General features: G+C 41.5%; 1 protein-coding gene across 1 annotated transcript in view; it reads left to right on the top strand.

Moving 5' to 3' along the window:
• The first annotated feature begins 2,260 nt into the window (after positions 1 to 2,260).
• The window catches only part of UNC13B (unc-13 homolog B), a 106,857-nt gene continuing 91,593 nt past the window's right edge, over positions 2,261 to 17,524 (top strand). The window contains exons 1-2 of the mRNA XM_067316455.1: positions 2,261 to 4,583; positions 16,113 to 16,200. Coding sequence (XP_067172556.1) covers positions 2,261 to 4,583; positions 16,113 to 16,200 — 2,411 coding nt within the window. The remainder of the gene's footprint in view (positions 4,584 to 16,112; positions 16,201 to 17,524) is intronic.

The following is a 17,524-nucleotide window of genomic DNA, read 5'->3' as shown; positions in this document are numbered from 1 at the left end:
TCTGATTATAGAGATTGGTATTTGCAAGTGCTGCTTGCTCCAAATCAAAAATCCTCTCCTTCCCTGCCCGCAAAATGAAATAACAATGAAAACAAAGTACTTGCCAGAGTGCAAATAATTACTGAAAGCAAAATACTGGCAATATTATGAATGGCTGTCAGGTGGAACTGGAGGATATATTAGGGAAGGGATTTTCTGCACTGCAGTAGCTTGGGGTCAGGGCAGGTGCAGAAATGTTGAACTAATGCTTTGAAAGTGGGAATCGCTGTTTGACCGCTGAAAGAGGGACCTGGCGAATGCTTCTGTGACCTCTGGAGTTGGCCCTTAGTCTGTGGAAAGGCTCTTAGCGAGTTCACTGGGCCTTAGATCAAGGCCTCAATTCAGTGCAAGCAGAATTACTGCGATGTTCAGTCCTCTACTTCGCATGAGAACGTGCACTACTTGGGCTCAGCCCCTGGCCCCACACTCTCCGTGGGTGCTGCTGGGACAGATGTGACAATCTCTGCAGAAGGTTTCAGGGTGGCAGAGACCATGTTAGGTGAACCAGGGTTACCAGACCTCCAATAAGGGTGAGAATGAAGCAGAAGAAAAACACCTGATGTAAACTGCAACATGTGTTAGCCTTAAAACAGTTAAACCAAGAACAAGGTTAGCTTTGTGCTGAGCTTTTGGGATTGTGACCTAATGTGGAAGGAGTTAAAATAAGCTTGGGTTTATTATTCTAGTGTAACTTTGAGCAACTGGAGGAGACCCCAAACTCCATCTTGCCCTGTTTCTATTCCTTGCAACATGGCAGTAAACCTTCCCGTGCAAAGCTATTGTGAGCTGGAGGCAGCTGGTGAAATTTAAGTTAGGCTGAATGTTGCACGTGATGCTTACATTTGTGTATTGTGGGATTAAAAAAAAAAGTTTTAGGTCTAGATAACAGTAAAAATGAAAATTAAAGGCACTTACTATGGATCTTACACTGAACAAGAACACAAGAAAGAAAGTGTTTCAGCAGCAAGGCCATGCTGGAACATCAAAGACTGGGGCATTCTCTAGTCACCCTGGCTCAAAGAGGAGGATGTCTATATTGGTCTGTGTCTGCCTCAGTTTCCTGGCTATCTGGAGGAAGCTGATTGTATATTGTTAGCAAGTACAGCAGTGAGGCCACATGAAAGCCTTAAGTAGGTAACAATTCTTTTTTTTTTTTTTTTTTTTTTTTTTTTTACAGTGGGGATTTAATTTGGGAAAATGATCCACTGCAAAATCTTGATTTTTTTGGACTAGAAGTGACGTGCAGAATCTTCAGGCTGTCAGCTCAGCCTGTTCGTACATATGCCGAGTGCGGCATGTTTAACTGCAGGTTAGCTTGGGAGCTTGTAAGCTTTGAAGGTTGGGGGGGGGGGGGTTGTGTGTGTGTTTGGTAGCAATATATTAAGATAAAAATATTAAAACAACAAAAAGGTTTCACACTCAAAATCTGTCATCCAGTCTTCCTGCCACTTTACATCATTTTGTGCAAGTCCTGTGGGATAGCTGGTAGTGAGCCAATTTAAATGTGATTTCTACTTCAGTTTGAAGCAAGAACGGATGAAGCTAATGCACTGAAGGAAAAGGAAGCTTATAGGGATAGAATCCTTAATATTTCATGTCAGAATTCTGTATTCGGAGGAGCAATTACACAGAGCACCATTGCTAGGAGCTCAGCTTGGAGAAAATTGCAAACATGGTAGTAAAAGAGAATGGATTGCTTAGAGGATTGGTCTTTATTTTTTTGGAGGGGGGGAATATTTTGGGGGGTTTGTTTGTTTGTTTTACTCAGGTAGGAGGAGGAGTGAGGAACAATTATTTCAACAAAGAAGGCCTAATATGGGGAGGTGGCCAAAACCAAGACGGTGGCTGTAATATACTTCAAATAGTACATCCTTTTTCTGCCTGCTTTTATGTGGATGCTATTTTTTTTTATTATGCTTCTTAAGTTACTTTGGTTATTTATATCTGAACCAAAACGTAACATTTTTTCCCCTCTTTTGGTAGCTGCTTCATGACAGAATAAAAACTGGATGTGAGTTGTGCATTGGGAAGTGATTGATGTGTGCTTGTGCACCTTGTAGCACTATGAAAAACGCAGGTGGAGCTGCTGATGATGTTTGCTAGAAGTAGATTGAAAAAGCAAGAAAATGAAATTGCGTTTCTGCACAGAAAATCCGTTGTAAAACTTTGGGCCAGGAAGCAATTCCGGAAGCAAAGACTCCATTTGTTTCTGCGGGACAAAATGAAGAGGCTTCTTCAAGGCCAGGTAGATGAGAATCCAAATCATGCTCATCACTGCCAGCTCTCTCCAATAGAGATTGAAACGGATATGTTTGTTTGTGGAATAAAGAGAAACTCCCCAAGCACTGAATTTTCTACTGCTGGAGGGGACTTTAATCAGGACAGAGGTGATAGCTCCAAGAGAGCAAGTGAAGTTTGCATTGGGGAGGTGGAACTGAACTGGGATGGCTATGTCAAAATACCATGCTCGGTTCAACAGAACCAGAAGGACTTAGAGGGGAATTCTTCTGATGGTATGAAACAGACCTCTTCCAAAAGAAAGGGTAGAGTGTCTGAGGGGCAGGACCTTTCTACCCTGAGCCTTACCATGAGCTGGAGGGAAATAGCTGAAAGGGAAGGGTGCTTTCCCCAGGAAAAGACCCCTACATACAGCAGTCGTAGACGAAAGTCAAGAGATCGCTCGGCTGATGTGGTTGATTACATTGTTAAAGAGCTCCAGGGAATAAGCCGCATCCAGACAGAGATTGCAGAGCTCCGGCAGCACCTCACCTTGATAAAAGGCTCTGTGGATGAAGTCTCCAGCTGCGTGGATACGGTCTTGAGTGAGATAGAAGGCCTTCAGGGTGGTTCCACCAAAACCCCAGGTACGCACACTCGGGAGCCATGTAGGGATGCACACAAGGAAGAACCAGTACTATATTTTTATGGGATTCCAGAACAAGACGGTGAAAACACAGTGGAGCTCATCTACAGCTTCTTGTCTGAATATCACTGCTTCAATGGTATCCAGTGCAGTAAGTATATAAAAGATGCTTATAGGTCAGATATTGGTACAGGAAAGCCTTTAGCACCAAGACCAGCAGTTGTGAAACTCGTGAATTCTGAACAGAGAGACTTTATTTTACAGAAGTCTATCCTTCTGCAAAGCTCAGGGGTCTGGATTGCTACCAGTGAAGAACAAAAGCGGCAGAATGACCAGAGGGGCCACAAAGTGGATTCAGTCTGTCTGCAATCTGGCTTCAAGAAAAATCATCGCAACTCAGCGAATCTTGATATAGCTCAGAAAACTGATGGAGTTGGGCACCTTCAAACTGACTCTTACCAGGTTAAGTATAAAAGCACGAGTAGGAGAACACAGTGCGTAGGGGAGAGATTTAGTTTTGCGCAGAAGTCAACCTTGACTAAAAAAAGCAACTTGATATCTGAAACTGAGAAGGAAACACAAGTAATAAGCTGTAGTGAGCAGCCTTCACATGACAGTGACTTTCACCAGGCCTCTCATGAATCTCCACAAAATCTTCAGGTGACCAGTTTGGCCAAATCAGGTGATGGAAATTTTTGCTGCTCATCTGAGTCTTCGGGCAGTGCCAACCAGGTATGTGCTTCAAGCAATGGAAGTGAACACAGGCCTGACACTGAAAGCATCCCTGAGAATGGTTCTTCCCTTCTAGATAAAGATGAGAAGGTAATTGCAGAAGAAATTGAAATAGACTGTGATAGCCCATGCAAGTTCACTGGTCTGGAGAAAGCTGATATTCAGAGAGATGATGTTTCTAGTGGGGTGACAACCATTAGCTGTGATCATACAACTGATGAAATGGCTGATAGTAGTGACAGCTTGAAAGATATGATCCAAATGGACCTGAATGATCAAGATCCAACTGATCAGGTCTTTAGGGATGTCCTGGAAAATTCTCAGTATTTCCTTGACCATTCCCGGGATAACATTGATCTTGTAGACATGAAGTTTTACACTAATAAGCTTGGGAAAGCTATTCATCACTTCAGGTCTGCTCTGCAAGTTGTATTTAACAAACTAGAGACAAGTGATTCTGAAATGCTTTTGGAAAATGATAGCGGCTTACAGATGGATGATGACAATACGCTTATGCTGAACAGTTCAGGTATGTGTGACAGCTCTGACAACTTTGCAGAAACCCCTCCTAGTCAGTCATCTGAGAGCCAGGCAAACACAACTGCAAATAGTGAAGCGTCTGCTCATATGCAGTTTGTTCCTTCCAGTCATTCTTCTGCTCCATATGACCCTCCTGTTTCCAGTTTGATGCCATCATCTGACTGTGAAATTCCTGCTGGGCAGCACTTACCTCCTCATGAACTTGGAGCAGATGTGAGCTCTCTACCTGAGCAAGTAAAGGAGTGCAGACCCATGAGCCTTGACAAAGTATGTGCAGAGACCATCTACCTGAACAAATGCATCAACAATTTCAAAAATGTGCTGAGGGAAAAGAGACAAATGCGTAGGAGACTCTTAAAAGAATTAGCACAGGAAGGAAACTGGATTTCTGCTGAGGAGACGAATTCAGGTAAACTGAAAAAAAAATGTTTTTAAGAAGATGCTAAAATCTAGCATTTGTGCAGCTGGTAGGCAAGACCTAGCTCTGTGGGTGAACAGTTTATTAGAAGTTGTTGGCAAATAGTTACAAGGGCAAGTACACCTGATATGCAACAGTACTGACCAAAAGAACCCAAAATTTATTGGTAACACACTAGGATGCAGGTTTGCAAGCTTCGCTTTTTTTTTTTCTTTTTGAGAGAGAGGTTTGCAATGTATCTTCAAAATAGCAGGTGTTAGGGTTTTTGTCATAATTCGTGACTTGGTTCCTTGTTAAATATAATAGTTAGGGAATGTGATAACCAAAGTGTGCATTTGAGCTATAAGTAGCTGTATTTGCCAGTTTTAGTAATTGAGGGATTTAGACTTTAAGTGGCTCCATCAGGAAGTGGGAGTTCTCAATGTTTAATATATGCTAGATTTTTATCCTAGTAGGGACATCAAAAAATCAAAACCAAAAAAGTTAAAACCTGTGTTGTAGTATTGTATTTCTGTAACTTGTTCATGAGATGAGAAATTTTCTATTTCTGTGGGGCTGTGAGTCTTGCTGCCAGCATGGATAATGAAGCATTGGACCTCAGCAGATGTAAGCTGATACGGGATTGCAGCAGTGCTGGTTGACCTGTGCTGGGGATGTGGGGCATAGAAATGACCTGCATGTTTTGATGGGCCTTGTTTTGATAGGCCTTGATTTAGTAAAAAACAGACCTAACCTTGTAGTGTAGGTCCATCTAGCCCCTCCTTATCCAGGGAGTAAGAAAACTTTCTCAGTGGCAGCTCTCTCTGAAGCACTACACAGTTAGGAAAGTGAAGCGACCAGACTGTTTCAGGAGTGCTAATGTTGGGACTATAGCTTGAAATCTTCATTTGCTTGTTTTAAGCCTCCCCATATCAAGTATTTTGTTCACTTTGCTCCTTGCAATCATCAAAGCTGATCAGAATAATCACAGTGCTCCTTTGCCCGTTGAAAGACTTGTCTTGCTTCAGCAGTCTTATCCAGTCACTGTGCTTTTGCCGTGAAGAAACGACTGTCAGTCTGTGTTTGGCTTCTGTACCAGTGACCTTCTCGTTATGTGGATCATAGTGCTTGTAATCAGCTCTTTGCTTTCTTACTTTGTGCAAGGCCCTTATTGTAGAATTCATTAAAACCATAGGTTTTTAGTAAGTAGAAACAGTAAGATTTTTTAGCAGGCTTGGCACAGATGAACACCTGTTTCTGTGTTTCAAGGGTATGTTCAAATTACTTAAGTATAGATGGTATAGATGAAACTGATTTTTTTTCCATTCAAAAATTTAATTTATTTTCTGTTTGTTTGGTTTTCTTCTCTTTCATATTTTATTGTTTGCATAGTGCTCGAGTCCTGGAAGTATGTCCTAATTTTGGACCTATGAGAAGAGATAGTAGTTTGGGTTAGCTTTATGCCACTGTACAACAAAAATATTGCAATAACTTATTTATGAGGCTCCATTGAATGGGAGGCTGCTTCTCTCAGCAGAGTTTGAGCAATACAGGCCCATTCACAAGGGCAAAAGTAGCTGAAACAATAAAGAGGAGGAAGATGACAGCTGGACTTTGGTGCCTCAAGTCTGACTCTGGTATGGGCTGGCGTTGCTGAGCATCCCTGGTTTAGTTTTCCTGTCTAGTAATTACAACAACCTCTAGTGATGTGAAAATGAGTTGACGTTTGTGTAATAAATCATGTAGAGGCATGTCTATATGGTAGCTATGACAATTGCAGTTACTGCAATAAATATCAGATGAAATCACAATTTAGGAAATGTGTTCTGAGAGACAGAGGGAATCTAAAGGAGTGAAGGGTAGTGGAAGGAACTGGACCAGGGATGGGAAAAGGGGGAGAACTTGGAGGGGAAAAAAACCCTGGAGGAGAAGTTGGGAAGCAGCCTGATACATCAGGGCAAGGCATGGAAATGGGCAATGGAAGAGCAGGTCCATCTAGAGTGGAGGTAGGGAAATGTAACCAAAATGCCAGTGCTAGCACAGGATGGAGCAAGCAGGTGAGGAGGTCAGTGGGTAAGTAGCCACTTGGCAGTAGCCAGAAAGAAGAGGATGACTGTATTGGCAAGGGCTGTAGGGTAAGACAAAATTAATCATATAATCATTCAACTTGTAATAGGGTTGTTTTTGTGAGAAAGTGTAGCAACTATTTTATGTTCCTTATTTTTGCTGTACTTGACTTAAAATAGACTTGAGCCAAGCTCTTATTTTCTTCTTTTCAAAAAAGTATCATGTACAGAATGCAATGAAAGTCTGTTTTTTTTTTTTTTTTTTTCTTTCTTTTCTTCCCGGCTGTAGGTGACTGTGTATGTTTTACTTAAAAATACAGTTTCCTCTTAATGAACCTTTAAGTTTCTGGATCAGGTCCACTGAAAGTCTGGTTCTGCCTGCTGGCTTTTTTATTCTGAGCCTGAACCACTATATTGCTTATGCCTGTTCTGAAGTTCAGTTCAAGGTATTTTATTAAATATATTTGGCAGCAGTCTGCAGCAAAGGAATAGATGATAACTTTGAAGGTGTTAGTAAGTCTGTGTGTTTTGGTGAATCAGAGATGATGCACTGACATAAAGGTTTAAATTATTTATAGTTGTACACAGATGTAAATTACAAGAACAGTTTAGAACTTGGCAGACGCATGTAAATAATTGTATTTAATTCAAAGTAAAAAGAGAAAATAGAATATCCTCTGAAAATCTGAGCAAGCTTGTAAAGTTTTAATTTGAAGAAAGTGAAGTGATAAAGATGGTTTGACTTTGCATATTTAAAAAAAAAGCTGAAATGGTAGAGATTTCTGCAAACTTAAAGTGAATGCTCGAAAGTGAGACAGTAAAAGAAATCTGTGATCAGGGTTTAACTACATCAGTCACTGTTGATAGTTTGTGCTTTTCAGTATTGGTGAGGCTGTTAGCGCATCTGCTATAATGGAAGATAATCAGAAAATTTTAAATCTTTGTCTGCAGTTGCTTAGAGATCTGCCAAATTTTATTTAGCCTGAACCTGTCCCTAACAGCTTTGAACTGAAGGAGCTCAGAAATCAAAGATGCATATGGAATTTAAGCCAAAATAATCCAGCATTTTCTGAAAATGAGCCCAGTGCAGGATTCATGGCTTTATGTTTCTGTAAAAATAAATTTGACCTTTATTTGAGAAGCTCCAGTGCCCTCAGGCATTAAAATTTGGCAGTGGTAGTCTGTGTCAAGGGTCTATCTGTGAAAATCTACCCCAAATGAGTGAAGTGAATAAGCCTTTGAAAAATGTGTGGTTTGCATATGCTTACTGGTAATTTGCTACAGCTCAGCTCTTGCATTGCCAAAGACTTCATCTGTCCTCGGTGTTTTCCAGCCTGGGGCTGAAGCAGGGTTTTCTCTGCTAGGGATGACAGAGAGCTGTGCCAAACATGAGCGGGGCAAGGAGTCCAGGTCTTCTGCTTTCAGAGACTTCACGGGCTCTGGCAACATCAGGAAGCAATCTGATTCAAATACGGAGGAGAGAAAAACCCAAGAAGGAAGGAAGGAAGGTTGGACCTGCCTGGGACAGACTGAAAGAACCAAAGGGATGAAGTCAGGAGAGAGAGAGTTTGGATGTGGAGGTTTGGGGTGATTGTGCGCAGAGAGGGATGAAAACAAAGGACTTGAGGTGGAATTGAGGTTGCTTAGGTGAGAAGGTTTTAATAACCTACAGAAAGGAAGAGGCAGGAGGATGGTGTAGAAAATCGCAGTAGAGGGGAGCAGTCAGAAGTGTCTGTGCCCCAAAAAAGCAAGTCTGCATCCTGAACCTGGAATGGACCCCAAGTTTCCTCATCTTCTCCACATCAGGAGATACATGCAGAGCAGACTAGCAAAGCGTGGCATTTCTGTTGTGTAGAAGACAACAGTGTAGTGTGTATTCTCTCCTCTGTCAGCTCATGAATGCAAGGTCTGTCCAGTGGTCTAAAGGCTTTCATCCCTGCTGTGGTTCTGTTCAGGCAGCGTTGACATGTTTTAAGGTGGAAAGCAGGGTTTTTATTTTAGCTACAATCCAGCACTTCATTTGCTAAAATAATTTGACTTCTTCGTGACTGAATTAAAATAGCTTTTCTATTTTCCTGTCTTAGTGATTACATGTGTGTAATTACACCTATATAGAGAGTAACTTTGGAAACTATTTTAGCTTTTTAACCGATTTGAGTGGCCCTGGTTGCCATGAAGCTATTCCTTTGCCTCTGTCTTTCATTGGCAAATGGGTAATTTAATTCTGTATCTGCATAGGGGAATCATCTGATTGGTAGACTTATGAAATATCTTGTGTGTACCGGAAGTTTTGAGTATGGCTCTCATAACTTTACTAGTCTTGAAATTGCCTATCCATAAATATGAGATCTAGTGTAGGAGGCTTCTGGATTTTTTTCTCAGAGGAGAATTGCCTAGATTTATAAAAACAGAAAATCTCTCTCAGCATTATGGTATTTGCAAAAGCAAAATATGTTCCGTGGGAGCTACTGGTTTCCTCCCAATGGGCAAAATGTACAAGGGGGAGGAAGGGGGAATGCTTCATATGCAAACAGTGCATGCAGTCTGGGGGAAAGGGGGGGGATAAATCTCTTCCTGTTTGTGATAAATACAGGTTCTCTTTCAAGTGCGATAAATAGCATCTCTAATTAAGTATTAATTAAGATTATTAAAAGTTCTTGAGTTAATAAAAACGGGAGCTGAAACAGTGTAAAATCAACTCTCAACCATATGTTCTAATACATGTGTAGTTATGGGTGAAATTTAATCACAGTTTAACTAGAGATTAATTGATAGAGATTAATTAACTGGTGTATGCCCAGGAAGCACATGGAAAAAACTCTCTGCTGCGCGAATGTTTTATCAACTTTCAGCAAATGTTTACTCCACTTTCTGAAATAATTTTACAGAGCTCGTGGCAAAAATCTGGTCTATTAACTTTTGTTCCTCTCCTTCCTCTCTTTTTCTTTGCAGAAGGAGGTAGAGGAGAGCTCCAGGTTGTACATGTTGTCCCTTCTAAACAGCATCTCTCTTTCTGAAACACCTGTGTGTGCATGCCTTGTCTTCGTGTAACCGGTTGCTTCAGCTGAGGCGCTGAGATTCAGCTTAGCATGTTATGGTTGGCAGAGGCATTGTTAACGCTGTCTGTGAGCTAAGAATCTGTTCAGTGCGTATTACCTTTTAGAAAGAGAAAACACGAATGCTTTTGAGTGATCTCTTCCCTTCAGTGCTCTGTGGGGCGTGTGCAATGTGTGCAGGCGCCACGCTAGCGGAGTACAAATTGTCCTGTGTGTTCTAGTTGCCCTCTTCCTTTATGATTCCTAAACCAAGTATTTCCTCGTTTTTCCTCAGTTCTGTTATTTCATTCCATCTCTGTTTTGTACAAGTTACTGCAATTGAAGTCAAATGTACTATTATGGGCTATAATACTGGGATTCAGCAAGGCTATGGGTGCTGGGAAGTGTCTGCTGCAGATCCCATTCCCTTTTAGCTAGCTATGGGCTGCACACTACCTTGGATAGCAGGGCAGTGTGCCCCACGGGAAGGGCAGGACTCTTCTTCTAATACCTGCAGCTGTTGCCTCTCCAGGCACGGACCTGTTGCCTCTGCTTACCGTGCTTGGGTGGGTGAGCAGTTTGTGAGCAGCAGATAACTGTTTCCTCGCAGGAAGATGCCCAGAACTTTTTGTTGACTGCTGTGCAACATCTTAGTTTGTGTTTGCAACTGCACCTCATGCAGAGGAGTTTCTGGCTGTTTGATTCTCAGTTTGTTTTTTCTTTTCTTCTTTGAATCCATGCTACGTGGAGTTGGTGCCTGCTGTGCCTCCGCCTCACTGTTAGTTGTATGAATCAGGTTAAATCAGTTTCCTGGAGTAGACTGAACATTGTATTGCTTTTGGGCTTCCATGCAGGTCTTAACTTTGAGCTTCATGAATTTGCATTTCAAGTTTTGTTGGCCCATGTATCAACAGCTTTGTTTCATTCTTATTGGCAGATGTCTGTCCCCTAACACTTTCTCAGAGGTACAGAGAAATCCAGAACTGGTGTCAAATTTGGTCGTCTTCTGGTTTTCGTGCAAAAACATTGTAGCATTTCCTTAGGCTGCTATCTGGCAGATGGAAAACTGTAACTGGAGAAGTCATCAGGTGGAAGTAGCTTCCTTTGTGGCTTTTCAGTCATTATTTGAATCAATGCTATTGAAGATTCATTGTGACTACAGTGAATGTAAAATAATCCTTTGGCTTGTTGCAGCTTTGGATTCCATGTAAAATATAGTGTACTTGAATCAATACAGGCATTGAATGACAAGACTGGTTAGTTTAATTGGGATGACTTAGCTCAGTCTGATTTTGCTAATACCCCTGAAAAAAGGGTCTAATTAGACATACCTAAAAGTTTTATTTAGAAACTGAAACAGTTGTTCCTTCCTTTAGCCTGATTCGAATTCTTCTATAACTAAACAAAGGGATTTGAATTTCTAGAGGGCGAACTTTGGACTGAAGGTTTAATAACTGAACATGGCACTTAGAAACAGGTAAGGACGATTTTCAAAACAAACAAGAAGTCATTATTGATTTTCTTATGTGTGTTTAAATAATGCAGCTTTCTATCTATGTTTTACATCTGATTTTCATCTAAGAGAATGATGTGCTAGACACGATATTTAAATGAGATGGAAAGTTACATTTCAGAAAGCCTTTTATGTAGTCCTGGAGAGGACTAACAGCTCTGGAGATGTTCTTCCTTTTCCTCCAGACTTAGTGATTTTTTTTTTGGATGCCTCTCTGTCCATTTTATGGACCTTTTCTTCTGCGAAAGCATATAATTGTTCTTGCCATTGAAACATCTTCTTGTGTATGAAATAATCTCAGTGCAAATTGCAATTTGTTTAAATAACTTCTCAAATTACTTGTAATTCTAGCTGTTGCTCTTCCTGAATAATCAAAACTCTTACTGGGTTCCTTTTTAGGCTTTACTAAACATTGCTTTCCCAATGATTGAATACTGTGCCTTAAATGATCATGTCTATTGACTTATTTAATGCAAGGTGTGAAATTCATGCTACTGTGTCTCTGGCATTATTTTGCTGTGGTTCTTGGTTTAAAAATCAAAACAAAACAAAACTTTCATTACTTTGCAAAGACCTTGCAGCAACTGATTGCAGCGTTCTTTTCTGTGAGTTAATATACTGAATTACTAAGGGTGACAGGCACTTCTCCGGCAGAGGATATTTGTTGGACAATGGTTGTAAAACCATCATCCACCAGCATCAGAAATGCAAAAATCGGAGAGAGACATGATAGGCTGTTTTATTTAAATGTTTGCTGCTCCATCTTCTCAGTGCTTCTTAATGCACTTACTGAAGACAAACATCAGTACCTTCCAGATTCAAATAAACTGGCTTGGCTGCTGCCAAGGAGAGATCAAGTGACAGAGCTGCATAGAGAAGGAAAGTAGAAGCCAGTCACGAAGCAATTTCCTATGGAGGGCTGAGCGTGGATGTCTACATGTTACACGTGCTGGCTTTGTTTTCCCTTCCCATTTGTTTGGGGAAGAATAGTGGTTAAAACCCTCGCAGTTGCTCTGGATGTTCTTCCCCTCTACCCGTTGCATTTTCTCTGCTTGCCCAGGCTCTAAGCAAGCCTGGCCGTCATCTGGGACCGCTGGATGTGAGCAGCTCCACAACTGGCGATGAGACCTGGACTGGCCACTGGCACGCTGCTGAGTGCTGCATTCAGAGAGCAAACCCTAGGCAACTCTCCAGCTGCAGCAAATCTGTCTAAACAGCATTGCCATTTGCCTCTTTTAAATGAAGAGGAATGTATTTCTATAAAATGTTCCTACCCACAATAGTGGTATGAACTATGGCTTACTTTGTTATGCTTAATCAGAGCTCCCAGAGGTGTCTGAACCATGTTAAACTGCATGCCAACACTTGTAGGTAATACAGTCCCCATTTCCAAGCTCCTTTGACTATGCAGGTTAGTGCAACAAGGGACTGCAGAGGTTGTCTTCGTCACTGTCCAGCCCTCTGCCCTTGTGTGATATTGTGTCTTTAACTTGTATATAAACTACCCAGTTTCCCTCTCTAAAACTAGTTAAGTTTTGGTGTCTGCTTCTCCTTTTGAACTTCAATCCTATCATGGTTAGACCCCTTCTTATTTCCAACTGCTGTCTGTATTTATCCTCAATTCTTCTTCCATGCTGTATGTTTTCCTGTCTAATGAAAAACACAGAAAAAGGTCCATTTTGCTAGAGTAAGCAAGCTGCCCCATTCTCCTCCTTGCAGTATGGTCTTTGCATCCTCACACTGGTTTTGCAATTTTCTAATTTGAATTCTTTTTACTTTAATATAGAATATCGAGGTTGTACATGCCTTTCTGAAGGTGTCTTGCTAGCACTGTACAGTGGATTTCATGCTTTTATTTCTATGGAGACTTTTCACTGGATAAGTCCATGGATGATACTCTCTCCCTATATGGCTGCATCATAGTGGCTCATGGCTGCTTTGGGATGACTAGAGCTCAGGTTCACCGTCAGCTGCTTTCCTTCCACTGAACAAGCCCTTGTATGCAGTAAAATTCACAGCAGGCTTTGGGGGGGGTCGGACCTTGCTGTTTGTACCATGCTTAATTCTCTACTGTCGCAATCTTTGCTGCCATCAGTTTTTTCCACTGGGTTTCTCAGTTCTCTTCTGTATCAATAATTCTCTTGTGTTTGTCATCAGCAGATTTTATCAGCATATCCGACTTACTCCCACTAACTTCCTTATGACGTTGTCCATGGCTGGCTCAGCTACAGATACTTGTTTACCCACCTTAAGACTCCTCTACTCCTTCTCAGTTTATCCAGCCTAATTGACATCACATGGCATTATGTCAAATGTTTTGTTGAAATAAAAAGAATTATTGTATCAACTGCATATTTATGGTTGGTTGCTTTGTCAAAGAAAAAACAATATTTTTAAAAACTGGTGTACCTTGTATGACATTTTATCCTGTTTTCCACTTGTCCCCATGTTAATTCTTCCCTTTGTTTGCTCTGAAGCCTTACAAGCTCTTCGAAGTCGATAATGAGCCTGTGCTAGTCTGGATCACATCCCCTCCTTCCCTCACACGCCTTAGCTATGGGCACTGCATTTGCTCTTCTACAGTCTTAAGGCATCAGCCCTGGTTTGATGGATGTCAGGTGCTGGTTCCCTCAGCATTTGCTTGGGGAGAACTATGCCTGGAGCAAATTAACCTCTTGGCTTTTGCCTGGAGATAACTCTGTTCCCGCACAGCCATCGCCTGCCTTGCCCCTGCATCAACACTGTCACTTACTGAAAGCTCTTTCTTTTGTTTTGTGGTGTTATACCCAGATGACTTTTTAATCTCAGCCCTGCAGAGGCTCCTCCTTTTTCTCTGGTTTTCTTTTTATTCTCATGTCTAAAAGGCTTGACAAAAGAAATTAAAACAGCTTATCTGTCCTTTTAGCAATTTTTACTTTGTGTGTCTCAAAAGCTGGGAGATTTGTTTCCTGATCACTTTTTCTGCTACTTCCCACCTTCACAGGCTGGATTTTTTTTTCCCCCAAAAAAAGTTCTTGATGCCCTTATGGGCTCAACACTGCAGTATGGCCCATGATATTTGTGATCTGCTTATGTCTCAAAGATTGGCCTCTTATGTTTAGACTTTCTCAGATAAATTGACTGAAAAGCGAGTTACACTAATTACCTTTACCAGTAAATGATGCTACATTTGTTTGCCATTCTCAGTCATTCAGGACAGTGGCCCAGCTTTGGCTGAACACTAGTGTCAAGCTCAGTCCAGTATAATACTTTTTTCCTTTTTATGGTTGCATTTTAGCCATAACTCTTCAAGGTGTTCAGAGGCAAAGTTAGGGATGTCCTCCCTTTTGCGCTCTGAAGGAACTCATTGTATTTGCTTCCTGAAATCCCTGCTCTCGACCAGCAATTGATCCAGATCTGTCTGGAGGAAGCCTGGGTTTCAGGCTGCGGGGAGGAGTTTTTCGGGAGCACAGCTTTGAGTGGAGGTGTCAAGCACAGCCCTTTTGGGGAGAGCCTGCGCCCCAGCGTGCTGGGGAAATGTGCACCGGGGGCAGACTCTGCGGGTCAGAGCTCCTACCTGTTCTGCAGGCACATAGAAAAGCTGGGAAGTGCATTAAGTACTGGGTAGTGTCACATTGTTCATGCCTGTGGGGAAAAAAATCTACTTAGTCTTCTGATCTATGTGGCCCTAGAGTTGTAGGAATAATGAATAAGAAGTTTGGGCTCTTGCTGCTGTTCAGGTTAAGACCTCAAACTTGCTTTTCTTCATTATTTTTGCTCTTCTTGCGAGACCTCTCCTGTCACCTGTGAACAACCCACAGGTTGTGCAGCTCATCCAAAGGAGATGAAGAAGTGGATCTTTCCTTTGGTGCTGTGTTCTTTTATCTTGCATATAACTGAAGCTTATTTTCTGATGGGTACTCCTGTACTTTGTGATGATTCTCAGATTGTGCCTTCCCGGACTGGAGATATTATGTTTGTTTTCTGCTGTGTGCGAGTTAACCTTTATCCTCTTGGCAGACATTATTGTCTGAGGTTGGACTGTTAGGTATTAGCAGTCTATTTTGCTTACCTCTATGTTGCTGCTGGAAACTAGCTGTCCTTTCAAGGAGTATGCAGGAGGATGTATGACCTGTACGTTAGGAACGGAGATGTTACCATTTCCCCTTATGCAGAATCTTTACTGTTTTCCCCCAGGTATCTTTTAAGTGTTTAAACACTTCTCAACGGTAATCAGTCCTTTTAAAATTTTCAAAGACAGGAGACTTGGCCCTCTAAATACACTCTTATGCTAATATAAGAACATGATTTGAATTCTGATTATACTTATATTGCTGTCTGTAGTGGTTTCCATCATATCTACAGATCACGGTTCTCCTGCAATCATCTTGCAAGCAACTACCCTTGATCATCGCCTGTTGGAAATGAAATACTTGTGTACGAATGGTGGGAGCTACAATGGAAACTTCCTGCTTAGGGGGTTGAAAAGTCTTTATGTTTGAGCATGAACAAGTGTCACTAACACGATCCGTGCTTAAGAAAGCTCATACGTGTTTGTATGAAGTTTCATGTTGATCAATCATTTGTCCTTTTCATACAGATGCTTTTAATTTATAGTGTCCCAACTATGACCATGTTCATGTAAGTTGTGACCTAGAAGTAACAGGAGCTCTCCAATAACTCATGGCTTAATTAGGTTGGGGGAAAAAAAAAGGAGTTGGTCTTCAACGCTCCCTTTTGAAAGGCGAGGTGCACTGAACAGGCTCTTCTGGTCCCAGCTGTAGGTGTTAATGAAATTGCATAGCCCATCTATGTCCATACGACCTGTCCTGATGTGTTGGTCATTTGAGGTGCTTGAATGAATGTCTGTATGCGTTTGCCCGCATGCGGTGTGGTCTGTTATCCTTTCCTCGGAATATAATCTGATAACATTTTCTGGTGTTTTCAGAAACTAATTTCACATTGTTCTTTCCCCTTCCTCCATTTAAGGATCAAGATGTGGCTGATCCATCAAAACCACCTTGGCTCAAAGGAGGGTAAGTAGTATTTGGAGATCTTGTTTCTGTATGTTTATAGTTACACTGTATCTTGTGGTCCCCAATTCAACTTAAGTAGAAGCAACACCTCTAATGTTTTTAATGGCTGTTTTCAGGAATAATGAAATAGCCGTGTCTCACCTAGAGCCAGGCTGCTGCTACTTTTCACAGTCTCCTCTTAAACAGCTGGAGGTGGGCTGTGCAGCTATTCAGGAGGTCTGTGGTTAAGAACAAGGTTATAATTGCAGTGTATTATCCCTCAAGTGATGGGGACAAGTGCTTATGGCACTAGTTAGTAAATAATCCTTCCTGAGCACCATAGAGAGGAGTCTGGATGAGGTCTTTTTTTCTGAATCAGTCACAACTGGCACCAGGAAAGGGGGAGAGTAGCTCAGAATGACTGTTTTGTCTTTTGCTCTTAGAAAAAAGTAACTTTGGGGAAATTTTCTGTCTTTGCAGTGCTTTTTATGGCCAGGGTAGTAGTCAAAACTGGAGTAATTCTGGAGATTATTGCAGTTTGTCATTTGTAAAGTTGTAATGATAATGCCTCTTTTACGCAGGTCAGAGTGAGTGGCTGCGTGCGTTCTCTCTGCAGCATGCTAGTCGCAGCAAATGAAGCAGACAAATTTTGATTATGTCTAATGTCAGCGTGATACTCGGCATAATAGATGCCAGTGCAGTAGCTTCCCTAGAATCCTCTCTGGAAAAGAGTGTACACTTTTTCCGAGCTGGTGGGTGATGTGCTTTGTATGTGATTAGAGCGAGATGGTTTTGTGGTGGTGCACTCATTAGGTGCTGATGTTGCAGCAGATTTGTCCTGAAATCTCAGCAAGAGATTGGCTTTCCGCACATACAAGTTAATTCTCATACTACTGAAGCAGGCTTTGCTAATAAAAAACAAAGTTAAATCGAAGGCTTCATTATACAGCTTTCTGCTTTTGGAGTAATTGTTCTGTAATGTTGGTATTGCCACAGAGCTTCCTTCACACCTGCAGATGCCTAGAGCTGCCTAGCAACTCCCTGCTTTCTTAAGGAGCCTAAGACTCTGCTGAGCAGACTGCTGGAGAACTGGCAATTAGCAGGAGCAGAAGACGGTGATTAATTCTAACTATAAACAGCACCTTCTCCTGTATTAATGAGGAGTCAATACACTGCGTTTACTGGTTCACACAGATAAAATGATTTCCTAGCTTGAAAGATGAATACAAAGGCAATCCTCAAATACTTAAAATTTATTTTGTCAATGCCAGGCAATGTTTGCTCTAGTCTATAATTTTTTCTCACTCTGCAGGATGTAACAAAACAGGCCAGCTAATGTAGTTTT

The sequence above is a fragment of the Apteryx mantelli genome, chromosome Z, assembly GCF_036417845.1.
Source record: "Apteryx mantelli isolate bAptMan1 chromosome Z, bAptMan1.hap1, whole genome shotgun sequence".
Classification (NCBI taxonomy): Eukaryota; Metazoa; Chordata; class Aves; order Apterygiformes; family Apterygidae; genus Apteryx; species Apteryx mantelli.
Note: the sequence above shows the minus strand (reverse complement) of the source record. Positions and strands in the feature narration are given on the sequence as shown.